The sequence below is a fragment of the Hirundo rustica genome, chromosome 3 (genome assembly GCF_015227805.2).
Source record: "Hirundo rustica isolate bHirRus1 chromosome 3, bHirRus1.pri.v3, whole genome shotgun sequence".
Classification (NCBI taxonomy): domain Eukaryota; kingdom Metazoa; phylum Chordata; class Aves; order Passeriformes; family Hirundinidae; genus Hirundo; species Hirundo rustica.
The window spans coordinates 50,991,040-51,005,382 of record NC_053452.1 but is presented as its reverse complement, the minus strand read 5'-3'; the positions used below and the strand labels follow the sequence as shown (position 1 = coordinate 51,005,382).

Sequence of the window (14,343 nt, the reverse complement as noted above, 5' to 3'; positions counted from 1 at the left end):
AAAAATTTCAGAAACTGATTAGGAGAAACATCTACCAGAACATACTATAGTGCTCTTGTAAAGTTGACTCTATATATTCTTCTCTTAAAACAAAACAAAAAAAGCCCATGTTTTTCTTTTAGCTGGCTTTTTCATAGAAAACCTCCACCAACTGTTTTAATACATGCTTTTTCTGTAATGTTTTGTGTACACATGTGTTCCAGCTCTGCATGGAAACAGCTTTCTCCCTTTTAACTCTCCCTTTTAAATTGAGCTAAAGTACCATCTATTAAAAATTAGCTTCAAGGATGGAAATTAATCTTCCCCTCTCTTTTCAGCCCTGTTCAGGTCTGTTATGAACCTTAGTGCCTAAGTTTTCCTTGCATTAGTGCTGCTCAATCTTTATGGCCTGAATGTATCTAGGGCATTCTGCAGCTACTCCAGCACACTCTGTGGCTATTTTTGGCAATGTAGCTTTTGTCTGGCGGTGTTGGAGAGGGATGGCATATGCTCACTGCTGTGCATGTGACTTGATTTAAAGGTGAATGATGTGGTTTTGTTTATGTATATGTCTTTATCAGAATTTTTAAAAACTCTGTTCTGTATAATGTAGAAACCCGTACAGATTTAATACGCTTGACTGCGTGAGTTTTTATTCTCCTTTTTTATGTAATTGTATGCTCAGTGAACTGTGCGTTAGAAAGTGAATTAGCAAGTTAATTTACCCTACAGTGCCAGTGATAGAATAGCTTTTACCTCCTCAGGCCATGTGATCTGAACTGCGTGTGAGTGTATCGGAATACACAAATGCTCCTTTTAGAACCATTGCTGGGAGTGGTGGTGTTAGTTTAACCCGTTCTCTCCCCAGGTCTTTAATTCTGATTCACAGTCATTGTTAGTGGGGTGTTTTTGGACATGCTCTGAGTGAGATGGGTTTTGGGGTTTTTGTGTACTTTCCATGTTTTGTGTGCTGTACCTCAAGGGGACCTCGAGTTACTGGCTCATCATCTGAACAAAGATAATAAAATTAATGATAATTAATCTTTAGTATTCCTAATCAAAGGTAATTAACATTTACATTTTATTTTGAGTTTGCAACTTAAAATACATAATGTTTAGCAGTCGATTTCCCTAATATTCCATAAAACTGTTGGCTCAGTTTCATGGGAACAGCTCTAGAGCCTTAGTTACAGTTCCTATGAGAGGGTAGCCAGTCCCCCAGCAAAATTTGGTTTCAAATGTTTTCAGTTGTGGGACTGAAGGAGAATGTTTGCATTAGAACTAATAATTTGAATAGATGGATGATAAAAGAGCTGAGAATAGGAATGTTCTCATCTAAAGATGTAGATCCAGGTTGTGAGAGGCCAAGTGCTGGTTCGTGCTCCTGGGATTTTCATTGCTGAGGGAAGGCTCTGACAGGACCACGTGCTCAATCCCGCTCTCACAGGCTCCCTAGTTATATCCCAGCCACATGGCAGCTTTTCACATTGCAGGACAGGACTTTGACTGCTCTGTGTCTTTTTAAGCTCCTGTGAATGAGCCAGCACACAGAGGGGTGAGAGAAGCCCTTGTGTCACACGGGTGCAGTAGTTATTACGGCTTAGCGAATAGTTCGTGTAGAACCAGCGTGTCTGTTAGCTGTTGGTACTGAAATAGGAGGTACAGTGATGCCATGACCTTGTTGGTGTGACAAATCCAATCTTAATTGTTTTGTAACAAAATGTGTAATGAGGGAGTTGCAGGGGAGAATTATGTTTGGTCGTATTACACAGATGTGTGTTATGTCTTAGTGTAAAGTTAAACATGGCATATAGTAGGTGTCCCTAGAGTACAGGTATTTCTTAAAATCTGGATTAAATATGCTATTAACTTTTTTTTTGAGGATGAGCGAAGTTGTATGGCAGTTGCTATTAATTTGCTAGTAACTAATTTGCCATACTGAGCAAAGTGTTGAGTGTTGCCATTAATGACTGCATTATGATTGTTGAAATGGCTCATTTGCTATCAAGCCAGTAGAAACACATCCAGAATTACCTGATGTCCAAGAAATGTTAAAATGCCAGATAATATATTTAATACTGAAATCTTGGAAATGCCTAAGTAAACAATCTGCTTATGTGCACATGCAAAAATTCTTTAAAATCAAGGCCCCATCTGAATTCAGTTTTTGATCTTGAAATGCTTGTTGGGTTGTTTTAGTATTGCTGTAACTGATCTTTGCATTAAGCTGTTTGATAAAGGGAGGTGAGCGTGTGTTTTAAACAATTGAAGAACTGTTCAAGGCTGTTAGACTTCTCCATTTTATTTGGGAGCAGGCTGGAGCTGGCTGACCAAGGCCTCCTTCCCAGGCAGTGTGTTTTGAAATAGGAAGTGGGGCAGTGTGGTAGACAGCTGCCAGCACCAATAACCGGTGGCTTGAGCTGCTTAACAGAGGCTAAGCCCAAATCTACTGACGCAGAGCACGGGGAAGTGCCCTGCAGACTTCTCCCCCCTCCCTGTCCTTGCATATAATCTCATGATGCTGTGGATGTGACAAACTCCATTTTGATCAGATGTTGGGCCAGAAATGGTGAGAGTGGGTCAGTTTCGGCCTCGAAAGGATATCTTGATGCCATGCGTCCTCCACACTTCCTGAAACTGCTCCTTTTTCTCCTGTGACACCACCTCCTTTGTACTTCAGATTTGCAAAATTGCTGGCCTGAATTTTTTTAAATGTATGCTGGGAGACTGAAGCCATGCATACAGGGTGATATGGATCATGCCATGGATGCACAGTAGACCTCTGCCGTGCAAATGAGTGTTCAGTACTGAATATAATGGATGAAATAGGTAAGCACCTTGCTCTTCGTATTTCCCGAAAAAGACCTTTTAAATGGCTTTCCAATGAAAATTTGTAAATGGAAAACATTATCTCTAGTTGTGGGATGCATGTAGTAGTTTTCCTTTGTACTTTCACTTTATAATTAACTGTAAGGAATCTAACATGATGCAAGGGGTTGCAGAAGAGCGATCTGCTAATATATTGATATTCTGATTTTCTTTCTTTCGAGAAAGATTATGAAAGGGAGGGTTTTATGTTTTTGCAGTGTCTGCTGTTAATATCTAAGTAATTCATTACTAATTGTTTTTTAAATCACCAGATTGCTTATTAAAGTTGACTTCTTGGTTGTACGTAGCCATACTCTTGATATGTAGTGCAGTTGGCTACGGTTCACAACATCATTCAGTCTAATTAGTTTTAACTTCAAATCTATGAAACAGGAAGGGGCCTGTTTGTAATGAAGTCTTTTACATAAGCTAGGGCCTGCAGTTCCTAAAACAGCTGCAGTGCAGCATTCCAATTGCAAAAGTACTGAAAGCTTTGGTATCACAACATTTCCTTTCCATCATCAACTCCAGGCCAGACAACTGGCAAAGATGTTCTGTGGCATGGAAGCACTGCCAGAGTTATTCCCCAAAGGGTGAATTAATGATGCTTTTTGTAACTTTTAATCTCTTTATTTACTCAACTTTGTACAGGCACAGCATGAAAACAAGAGTATTGTGTTTTCCCTCTACCTACATTTAGGTTGTTTTCTGGTGAATAAACACAACAAAAATATTTTTAAAACCCCAAAACAAAATGCGAAACCAATTTTGATAAGGTAATTTTTTTTTGCTGTCTCATTTTATCATTGAGTATGTCTGTTTGACTTTTTGGTAGTTGCCTGCTGTGCTTACTCTGTAAACTTTGGGTTATGTCATAAGACTGTCCTTTTTGTTTACTGTGAACTGTCTCTGAAGTAACCACTTAATTGCTCTTTATTTCCTTTGCTCTAAGTGCTACTTAACATAACCTGGAAGTAGCCTGATATTGAATAGTAGCTTGATGCTATCATGCTTTCTATGTGTAACGCCTCCATCTGACCCTTATTTCCCCTCATGGATTGACAGCTCATAGTCCCTGTACGGAGATGGTCTTTTTCTTCATCCTCTCTACCCCACGCACCAGCTGCAGCAATTTCCACCCCCTCCCCAGCTATTGGTGTCTGGCATGGCAGGCTCTAGAGCTAACCTGAAGGGTGGAAGTCACCAGAGATGCTGTAAACAGAGGAGTCAGCATCTCCTGATGTTGCCCAATGTTGTTGTGTCTGCCTTAGCACACAGCAGTGGTCAATCAGCCCTTGCCCACCGTGGCACCATTCCAGAGGGCACAGGATGCATTTGTGCTCACTGAACAGAGGTCCTAGTAATCGTGGCCTGATTTGATGCCTGCAACTTTCATTTGCTTAAATCATGGCTGTTATATTGGGGTTACTCTGAAAGTGAATTGAGTATGAGGTTTTTTTAATCTCCAAATAAAGCTGTGAAGTTATGACAGTGGATAATCTTGGGGGGGGTTGAATTCATTAGCTAAGTGGGGCAAGTGAAACTTAGTGCTTTTGGAAATAAAGGGTTGCTAGCACTATTTGATATCTTATTACTGTTCGTGCATGTTTAACTATTTTCCTTGATGGTTATAAGAAATTCTCCCTTTTTTAAATTTCTGATCTTAAATTGCAGGGTTTTTATCTTGGGAGTGAAAAGTTCAAGGAAGGAGAAAATGGGGATGCTGAGCTGTGGAGTAATTGTGTGGGGAAAAATCAGGAAAACAACCTGAGACTGCCCACCTCACTTTAATTTCAAATGTAATTGGGAACTTGAGATGTGAAGAGCTGTTGCTGTAATTTGTTGTATCATTACCAAAATCTTTGGAAATTGAATTAATCTCAGATCTCAATATTTGTTACCAAAGCAGTGGAATTCTGCAGCTATCAGATAATGCTAGAAAGTAGTAATGGAAGTATAATATAATAAGAAAACCATTATTGGAGGACGTGAACATAATTTTGTAATAAAGCCTTGATTAAATGAATTCATAGAAAACAAGGCAAACCTTTAGGTCATTATAACTTAGGCTGATACAATTTTTTTACTTGGTTATTTTTAAAAATCAGCATAATAATAAAACAAGGAATTCCTATATTTTGAGGCTGTTTTAGTGCAAAAGAAGAATAAAGACCTGGTATGGAATTCTTCACTACTTATAACAAGAAAATACCACAAAAGGAGGGGTTTTGATGTCTCTTACTGTGTCTTTTGCATGTGTGGTGCTACAAAGTCAGAGCTGCTACAGTTCTAAAAACCTGCTTCCAGTGACCACCATTTGTATGGGGAGCAAAAGCAGAGGCCAAGGCAGTGTAAAATGAGGCAAGCGGGAGGAGTGGGGAACGTGGAGTAGCTTGTACATTCACAGGCACATTTCTGTATGCACATCCTTAGTGCTTGACTTCCCACCCCTCTGGCCTGCTTGGGAAGCAGGTCTGTATTAACAGAAAGTTGGCATTGAACAGGGCCAACTAAAGGTGTCATTCCTATGAAACAAAAGGTTTGTCATGCCTTTACAAAACTAGGGTCATATATTGAAATATAGCTTCACTTATGTTCTTCCTGCTTGTGGTTAGGGAGGTATGATGTTGCTGGGATGAGAAGCCCATCATACATCTGCAAAAAGTGAACAACCTATTTCATTAAATAGAAATGATAATGCTTCTTTCGTCTGGTCTATTTTTTCACCTGCAAAGAAGATTGCACATGTTTCTTGGACTGAAAAGAAAACAAAATCCATAGCTCAGGATATGTATGGAATGTTTGCTTCTTCTGCCTAGGGCGATAGGATAGAAGCAGTTTTTTGTCACGTATGCAGAACAAGTCACAGGTCAGACAGAAAGCAGATCAGTTCCAGCTATCTGAATCAAAGCAAACAAAATTTCTGTGGTTTTTTTTTTGTTGTTGTTGTTGTCATTGTTTGTTTTTCCCTAGGCAGTAAAAAATTTGAAATACACATATTGGCAAACAAAACAAAGCATCTTGGAAAAAGACATTTATCCACCTGCCTGGAATGCATATCCTGTTTGTTCTCTGAAAGTTTACAGTCAATGTATGAAGCAGAATGAGACTTTCACGTTTGGTAAAAGATGTTCTTTGGAAGTGTTCTCTTCCTGGTTTTGAAAACTTTGTTTTCAAACTAAAAATGAAGCATTGTTTGAAGAGCTGCCATATTTGAAATTATAATTTTGCTATTAAATGAAAGCCTGAGGGTAGCTGAGACCTAGGGACTATGCATGCTTCCTTTAGTCATCAATAATAAAAATGGAGATGCTAATAAATAGCTGTTTCTTGTATACTACTACTTTTATAATATTAATTTCAGGTTTTCTATGATGTCAGAGGATATCAATAGACGGCAATTTTACGGGGTTGTGTAGCTTTGACTTTAAAGCTTAAGTGATATTTTTAACACAAGGCAGCTGAAAAAGCACTTGAAATGGCCCTCTGCTATTTTTAATGTGTCTAGCACTTTAAAAAATCCATATAATCCTCTTGAAACAGATGGCTACAGTGAGTTAAAATCACATGCTAGGATTTGGGTTTTTACCTGGTACTGAAACTGATGTCATGATACAGGGATGAATCTCTGAATTTGGAGGTGAAAACTGATTTCAACACTGTTTAAAAAAAAAAAAAAGGCTATGGGCAACTGTTGAGTTCCTTTGGATGTAGAGTTGGCTGTTAGATTTATTTCTTTTAGTTTGTGTTGTCTTTTCCAAACTATATTGGAATGTGGAAGTTGGTGTCAACTAACTTCACCACCTGTCCTTCTGTGAAAAAGGAAAAATAGGAAGCTAAAAACTTTAACTTCAAATCCTGTAAGTACTTGGGATGCCTAACTAAAGACAGGATTTCAGCTGAAATTTTTTGGTTTAACTCTATATCAGGATAACCCAGGAACACTTTGGCAGAGAGGATTGAGGTGTGAAGAGAAGGATGTTGGTATTAGTCTTATCTAGAACTAAAGCATGCATGTATTTTCTTATTTTTAACAGGGCAGCTGCCTTCTTTTTTTTATTTTTCCCTATAGAACTATGGTAGCATTTCTAGAGATGATGACAAAACATTGGTGTTCTTGTCCAGATAACTGGAAATCATTTAATATAGCTGGTGATTAATGAAAGGAGCACATACTATTTCAGTGTGCTTGTTTCCTGCACTCTTTTCATTGTACAAGAAAGCCAATGAATGGAAGGGTAAAGTGTTGACACACAAATAAGTTTTTACAGTTAAGTCACTAGTTAAATTTTTTATCCTGGGGCATTCCAGCAGTTAACCGGTGATTAATTTGAGCCGGTGGACAGAGAAGTTTCAGCCTTTTCCTTGAATCAAGATCTGAACTGCACTAAAATGTATTTAAACTTAATAAACACAACCCCCTGTTCTGACTGTTCTACTGTCTATTTATCAAGCACACACGAGACTGAACACCTGCTTGTGTTCAGCAGGCACAGGAGGAGTGCAGTCCAGGTTCTAGCCTCAGCTGGGCAGTACCCACAACTCCGAGGATGCAAATGTGCCCTGGTTGGTCTCTGCCCTCAGTTCTCCACGAGTGCCTCAAGCATTTGCACCTGCCTTCTCAATCAGTTTTGTTACCAACTGCAGCATTCAGTGGGCTGCAAGTATGTGACTATTAACAGATAGAAAAATATTAGGCAGCTTGATAGCAGGTAATAAAGGACCTGAACTGTAGGGAAATGAAGCCTGGTTTTTGGACATAAAATTTTAATATGATGTCTTGAGATACATTCAGAACTTCCTTATGCTTTCCTAGTTTTCAGTGTAGGTCATTCCGAGCAAGCTGAAGGATAAAATCTATACTACAATGTAGAAGATTTTTCAAGAAATGTCAGAGAGCTTCTTTACTGAAAGCTGAGTAAGGCCTTCAAGTTGGTAGCTTGCAGTATCTGTTTTTTTCTAAGGCTCTTACTGCAAAGCCTGCTTTAGTGTTCTTAGTTTATTGCTCTAATACAGGACAAATAGTGCTTGGAAAAGAGCAACTTTGGCATCTTGGCAAGATTGTACACATTTGAAAATGTCTTAGTATTCTGGGAGTGTTTCTGCTTCCTGGTGGAATTTAGGATAACTCTGGGTGATTCTTAAGAAGGCATGTAGGAGGTGAGAGCTCATCTTGTACATGCAGTAACTCAAGAAGCTGAGTTTCTCTGGACTTCCGTGACAGGTTGCTCTTAGCCCTGTTGGTGCATGCTAGATTTAATCTTTAAAAAGCTGGTGATGGGGCACACTCAGATTTTTTTTTTTTTTTCCCTACTCTACTCACTTTACCGAGAGAGCTTTTCATCTTGACATGCCCCTATTCTCGATTTCTTAATGCTGCCTTAGCTAGACTTGCATCAAGCTGCAGAGCAAGGAAAGAGTGTTTGAAGAGGGATATTGGACAGGGAGTAGGTGGTTTGAATGTGTTACATCCATTAGGAATGTCCTGAACAAGAAGTACTGCTACTGGGTATGCCAGATGAGTAGTTCAGAAACTAGGTTATTGTGAAATAACTTGCTACTGTTGCAGTCACAGAATACTTGTGTGCTTTTAGCTGAGGAAAATATGGTGTACTAGTGCTAAAGCATGCCATTGTTTTGTGCCACGATAAATACATCTCTGCTGCCTTGATCGATATTTTTACAACAGAGGACAGAGGGATGTGGAAGTCTTAGGAGGGCAGATTTGGAGGAGGCACTCCAGTGACTTTGTTTAATTAAATCATAACTGCATCCTTCCCTCAGCTGTATGAAATGCAAAGGTAGCTCTTAAAGAGACACCCTTTAATAGCCTGAACGCATACATGGAAGCAAAGGTGATATTCCATAGGGCTACAGCAGACCTAAACATGACCTGTAAGGAGTCTGGTGCACTCGAAGCAGTCAGTACAAGGCCCTTCCTGTATTTTCTATAGTTTTCACAGTGGCCCTTTGAGATTCCCCAAGCCTTGCAGTCAGTGTTAGTAAGCTCTTCTTGCTTAATGAAGCTGTGTCCCCAGGCTCCCAGGGGCCTGCAAGTTTATGCATGATGTAGTGCCTCCTGTGCGCTAGTCTGTCAGCCACGAGCGGGTGATGTGCCCATGGTTTATGAAGCTGCTTCATCTGTCCTCGAAGAAAACATTTTACGTGTTCTGTCTAGTCCTGGTGAAATACGTGCAATAACAGAAGCACCTGTAAAATAGAGATGAGATTTATAAGGGTCTTTCCTCACTGCTTCAGCCTTGAAGCTGCCTGACACAGTGGCCACAGAGCCCCTTGGGAGTTGTTGAGCATAGAGTGTGTATTAGCATCAACATCTGCCCCTTTTTTTGTTAGACTGCTACTTCTGTCCCCAGGCATGCAGAAGGATGTGCAAAGAGTGAGGACAAGAGACAACACTAAGAGATTTGACCCTCTCTTTTCCCCATCTGAAGCCTGAGCTCTACTTTCAATTTGGTTTTGCTTTAGTCACCATTGGCAACTGAGCCCAGGGCTCCACATGCTAATGCAGAGGAACTGTATTATTTCCTTGCCCTTCTATAACTTTAATTAACATTTTCATTGCTTAATCTACATGGCTTAGTCTGTCTGCATGCCTTCTCTTGTTACAGTCTCTGAAGTAAGTGATTTAAGAATTTGATAATTATATACCTGGAGAAACTAATTTGTATAATCATCTTGCTAGATTCAAAACACCTGCTTGCTCTCTAGTTACTTTTTCTCTGTGGGAAGACTGGTATTATTGATGGCAAAATTAGGAATGGACTCAGTGTTAACTTTTGTGGTTTTGAGGATTGTTAGAGATTGCTGAAACTTCTTCACAGTAAGTTTTCTTTACCTTATGGTTAAAATAGGAGGACCACTTTTGACTAGGAGAGTGAAATATTTCTTGTTTGTTGAAATATTTGAATTTTCTAACTTAACCCAGTGTTTCTCTAATCTCTCTGGATTTCCTCTTCAGTCCTCAATCAGTGTAACATGAAGGGCTTCTGAAAATCATACACTGTATATTTCCCTGCATTTCAACGCTCAAGTACAGCAATAATGTAGCAAAGTCATGTCAGAGAAAGTGTTAAAATGGGCTCTAAAATGCAGTCTCATATTAAAGCGCTTTGGGATGGTTGCTGCTATTTGGTACCTCTGTGTCCTCATACCCAGAAGAGTACTAATGATGTCTGTGGCACTTCGTAAGAGAAAATGCAGTTACGAATACCTCTTCTACATAAACAAAGCTGTAAAAAAGAGAAGTACACTGTTGCAGATGGTTTTATGAAGGAAAAAATCAACCCAAACGAACAAAAAACCCCAACTACAGATGAGCGAGCTGCCAACTGTTATGTAAATACAGAGAAATCCTTAGAAATCTGCACTAAGTTGTCTCCATGTTTTAATACGCCATTAAGCGCTTAGCCTTGGGAGGGAGGCCCACGTAAGGCTTTTTCCCCAACTTCAGAGCTGGTAGTTCAGTAACCATTTCTCAGCTGGTCCGTTTAAGCCTGAGTGCATGTAGAGAAAAGAACCCTTTCTTGGTTTGTGTGTGGTTCATTGAACAAGGTGGCTGCTTAAAAACAGGAGTGTTTAGTGTTATTCGTCATGTCACCCTTTGCTTTTACCCCAACTGACCTTTCAGCAATGCAGAAGGGAACACATGCAGTAATTAATCAGCCCATGCTTATTATTTCAGGTCACCTGCATGGTTTAGACAAAAGGAAGAAGAATAGAATTGCAAAATATCTTCCACCATTTGCTTTTAAGGGCAGGGTGGAGCACAACCAGGTGGACTGTGGCGTTTGTTACAGTGAGTTTAGATGCTGTGCTGCCTTTGGTGGTGGAGAATTAATTATATGCAGTTGGCTGGGTGGCCACCTCTCAAACAGGGACAGCCAGAGCTGCCTTAGGTTGCTCAGCTGTCAGGAAAGGGGCTGTCATAGCTGCATTGGAAGGATTAAGGGCTTTGTGAGGTAGAGAAGGAACATCTTGAGTGCTTCTGTGCATTCAGAATGTTTTGTGGTAGGAATTGTTAATAGCTAGTGTCCATGGAACATGATAAACTTCAGACCTCATCAGGCACATAAAGTGTCTGTTAAAAACAGTACTGGATGCCTCTGAAAGTAATTTTATGAATAAACATGAAAAACATACATGTAACAGTATGTATGTAAACAGTAGTTTATTATTTGTCCAGTATTTCATGTGCTCAGGAAACTAAGCTCTCCTAAGACTTGTTCTGAGAGCTTTTCTGGGGGGAAGTGGTGATTTGTCCTATAGTAGCAATCAGACACTGGTGAATCTGGGACATATTTAGGACTTTGTTTGATAGTATTGGAATTGGAGAGGCATATTCTTTCCACTCAGCTGGTTCCTTCTGATTTGTACTTACCTCAGAGGAATCTAGTTGTTTTCTGTTCTGTCTGCCCCCGTAACTTGCCTTACTTTCCCATTTTGTCATACCAACCTAGAGTAAAAGTCTGTTCTGTAGGAATTAGGGATTGATTTGTCAGTTCAGATATCTGAAGAGCCTGAATGGGCTTAAATTTATGCATAATGGTGTCTTGTTTTAAGGCAGGGTTGCTGATCTTCTGCATAGGAGGAGGTGCTTACAGGGTGGGAGCTTCGAGTACTGCTGTGCAAAGTTTTTAACATACTCAAATACATTATTTAGCTTCCTACTGAAGGTGTACAGCCTGACTCACAGTAGCATCACGTGATACGTGAACTACTTGGAGTGCAGTGTCCTTCTCCCAGGTTGCTTACAGTCTCTTAATCATTACAATATCTAATCCCAGATTAGATGTTGAGGAAGAACAGTTTCCAAAGCCTGTCAATGTTCTTTAGCTCCTGACCAGATGACTCACTAGCATGTCTTTAAGAGATTTCCTTGGAACGTCCGTAGAAGATTATTTTTCTAGCGGAGATCTGAAAGCATCACAGGCAAATTGATGTAATCTAAATATAATATTAATTCTTCCAAGGGGAGGATAATTTACAGCCCTACTTTGTTTGTTTGTTTGTACAACATTATCAGAATGTTCTTCCCAAATAATCATATTCACTGCTGCATGTAACTCAGCATGTTACTGAATTTCTTCCAAATAGGGAATTGGCCAGTGTTCTGTCCTCTTCAATATAACTTCTACTCTTTTGAGGTAGGATTATAATTTTTTGGTTTTAAAACCACACAACTTTATCTCAGTATACACTGAGCACAGCTTTGAGGGAAAGAATGAAGTTATATACATTCTGCAAGTGAAAACAAATTACATGTTTAGCACAATCTAATTGGATAGGTCTCATCTTTTACCAAAATAAAAATAATCTTTTCTTGGTTTACCAGAGACTAATAAAAGCTGGAAGTACTTAATTAATGTTATTTTTTCACATTATTTACCATAAGAATTTGGGAAAAAGATTTTGAACTCCCAACTCAGTATCAACTCTCATTGGTTTGTGAGATTGTTAGTGTCATTAAAATAAAGTCAAATGTAGGCAAAATAAGCCTCTATATAGGGTGCAAATTAATATCTTTTCTTGCTATTATCTCAAATTACGTTAAATATATATAAGTACATACATATTTATAGTTGCTTCCCAGTCTAGATGTAGCAATAGCAGGAGGTTTAACTTGTATAGCTAAAATTAGACTGCTCCTAATTTGCAGAAGTGTAGGAGGAGATGACAGCTAGGACTACCTACTGCTAATTTTGCAGGTATGAGTATCAGTTCACTGTGACACTAATTACTGTTCATTTGTGTAGTTTGAAAATGTGTGGGTTTGGCATTAGTTTTTGTTAGTGAATTTTGGAACTTTAAAAATAGGAGTTAGTTCTCTTTCTCTCTGGCTTTGCATAGTGGCCCTGATGTATTGCTGCCTCAAATTGAGTGCTGTTGTTCAAGGTGGTGTAGAACTGCTGAGAAAGATCTGTCCAAAGATCTGACAGATTTTTAAAGCTGTGTGAATGTTCAAAAATTGGCAAAGAATAGTGATTCTCTTGATTAATAGTTAAAAAAAAAATCAGTCTGTTGAAGAGCTGTGGTAGTTAGAATGCTTTGGATGCTTTACAGGCAGCCTAATTCCCATCCAAAATAGTCTGTATTGTGTAAGAACACTAAGAATAATAATTTGTCTTATTATGAAGGCTGCAATCGGTTTCCAATCACTCTGTTCCTAAGACCTCTCTGAAGATCACATGTCTGTTTTTAACATAAAAAAAAATAATATTCAGCTTTATGGTGTTGTTAGATGGAAGATCTTGTATATTTTATTTGTTGCTTCATTTTTTTTCAGTATCTATTTTTTTGCCTTCTGGGCCTTCGAATAAAACTGCTCTTGATCCCCTTCAAACATACTCCCAAACAAAGCTATTTTAAAGGTATGATACCATTTTTCCCAGTTATCTGTTGTGATCTGTGCTGCAAGGCAGACTATGGACAGCAGAGCAGGCACTCAGCTGTGAGAGAATCCACCCCCAGGTTTGTTGTCAGGCCATGCATAGCATGGGATTTGTCAGCTGAAGAGCCACAAGAGGCATTTCAGGCACTTTACTGGGGGAAAAGAGAAAAGAGAGAGTGGACAGGTCACAGATCACAGAATATTCTGAGTTGGGAAGGGCCCACAAGGATCATCAAGTCCTACTTTTAGGTGAGTGACCCATACAGGGATTAAACCCAGGACCTTGGTGTTTTTAGCACCACGTTCTCACCAACTGAGCTAGTCTCAGGGTGTCAAGAGGAGTGATTGCGCTCTCTATAAAGGAATGGTTTGGGGCTTGGCCTGGGCCAGGTGACAAACCAGTAGAAATATTGGTGCTGCTGCCTTTAGGTAGCTGGAGAGAGCCTCAGGCTGTAGTACTCACAGAACTGTTCTGGAAAGGAAATGCAGCTGGGTGCTAGAAACCAGGAGATGAGAGGCTAGAAACCAGGAGATGAGAGATGAGTTTAACACATCCCAGATGGATTCTTGATGCAGGAGATCAGTGAACTGACTAGCAGTCATGCTCTGCTGGACCTGCTGCTCACAGACAAGAACTGGTAGGTGATGAAAAGGTTGAGGGCACCTTTAAAGTGCTGTCTGGCAAACCTCAGTTTTGCAGAGTGTATGTCTCTAGTTGCATCAGCTTTTGGCATTGATCTTCCATTAAAAGTGGGAGAAGTGCTTGTTGGGAGTAAAAAGTGCTGACAAGTGGATTTTAATTTTGTTTGTTTTAATTGCAAAGCTGGCACAGCAGTAGGTAAGCACTAATGAAAATAAGTTAGTTGGCATTCCAGCTGTTGGAAGTAATGTTTTAAAGTGTTTTGAACAGATACACAGTGGATCTTGTTATTGTGTCCTCTAATGTTATGGTTGTGATATGAATCCTAACTGTTCAGAGCCTGGTCAGCAATGTTCTGCTTGGCTGTGCTGAACACCAGGCTGTGAAGCAAGGTGATCTCTTACACAGCAGCATCATGCTTCAAAGTGATTGACTTTGAAATAATTCA

General features: G+C 39.5%; 1 protein-coding gene across 10 annotated transcripts in view; it reads left to right on the top strand.

Moving 5' to 3' along the window:
* Positions 1 to 14,343, top strand: part of MAP7 (microtubule associated protein 7) — a 109,903-nt gene that overhangs the window by 30,853 nt on the left and 64,707 nt on the right. Inside the window, exon 1 of one of the 10 annotated variants that reach the window (XM_058419946.1) lies at positions 2,776 to 2,808. The exons of the other annotated variants lie outside the window; for them this stretch is intronic. Coding sequence (XP_058275929.1) covers positions 2,796 to 2,808 — 13 coding nt within the window. The 5' untranslated portion in view covers positions 2,776 to 2,795. Of the gene's footprint in view, positions 1 to 2,775; positions 2,809 to 14,343 lie in introns of those variants that run through there. 10 annotated transcript variants of the gene reach the window in all.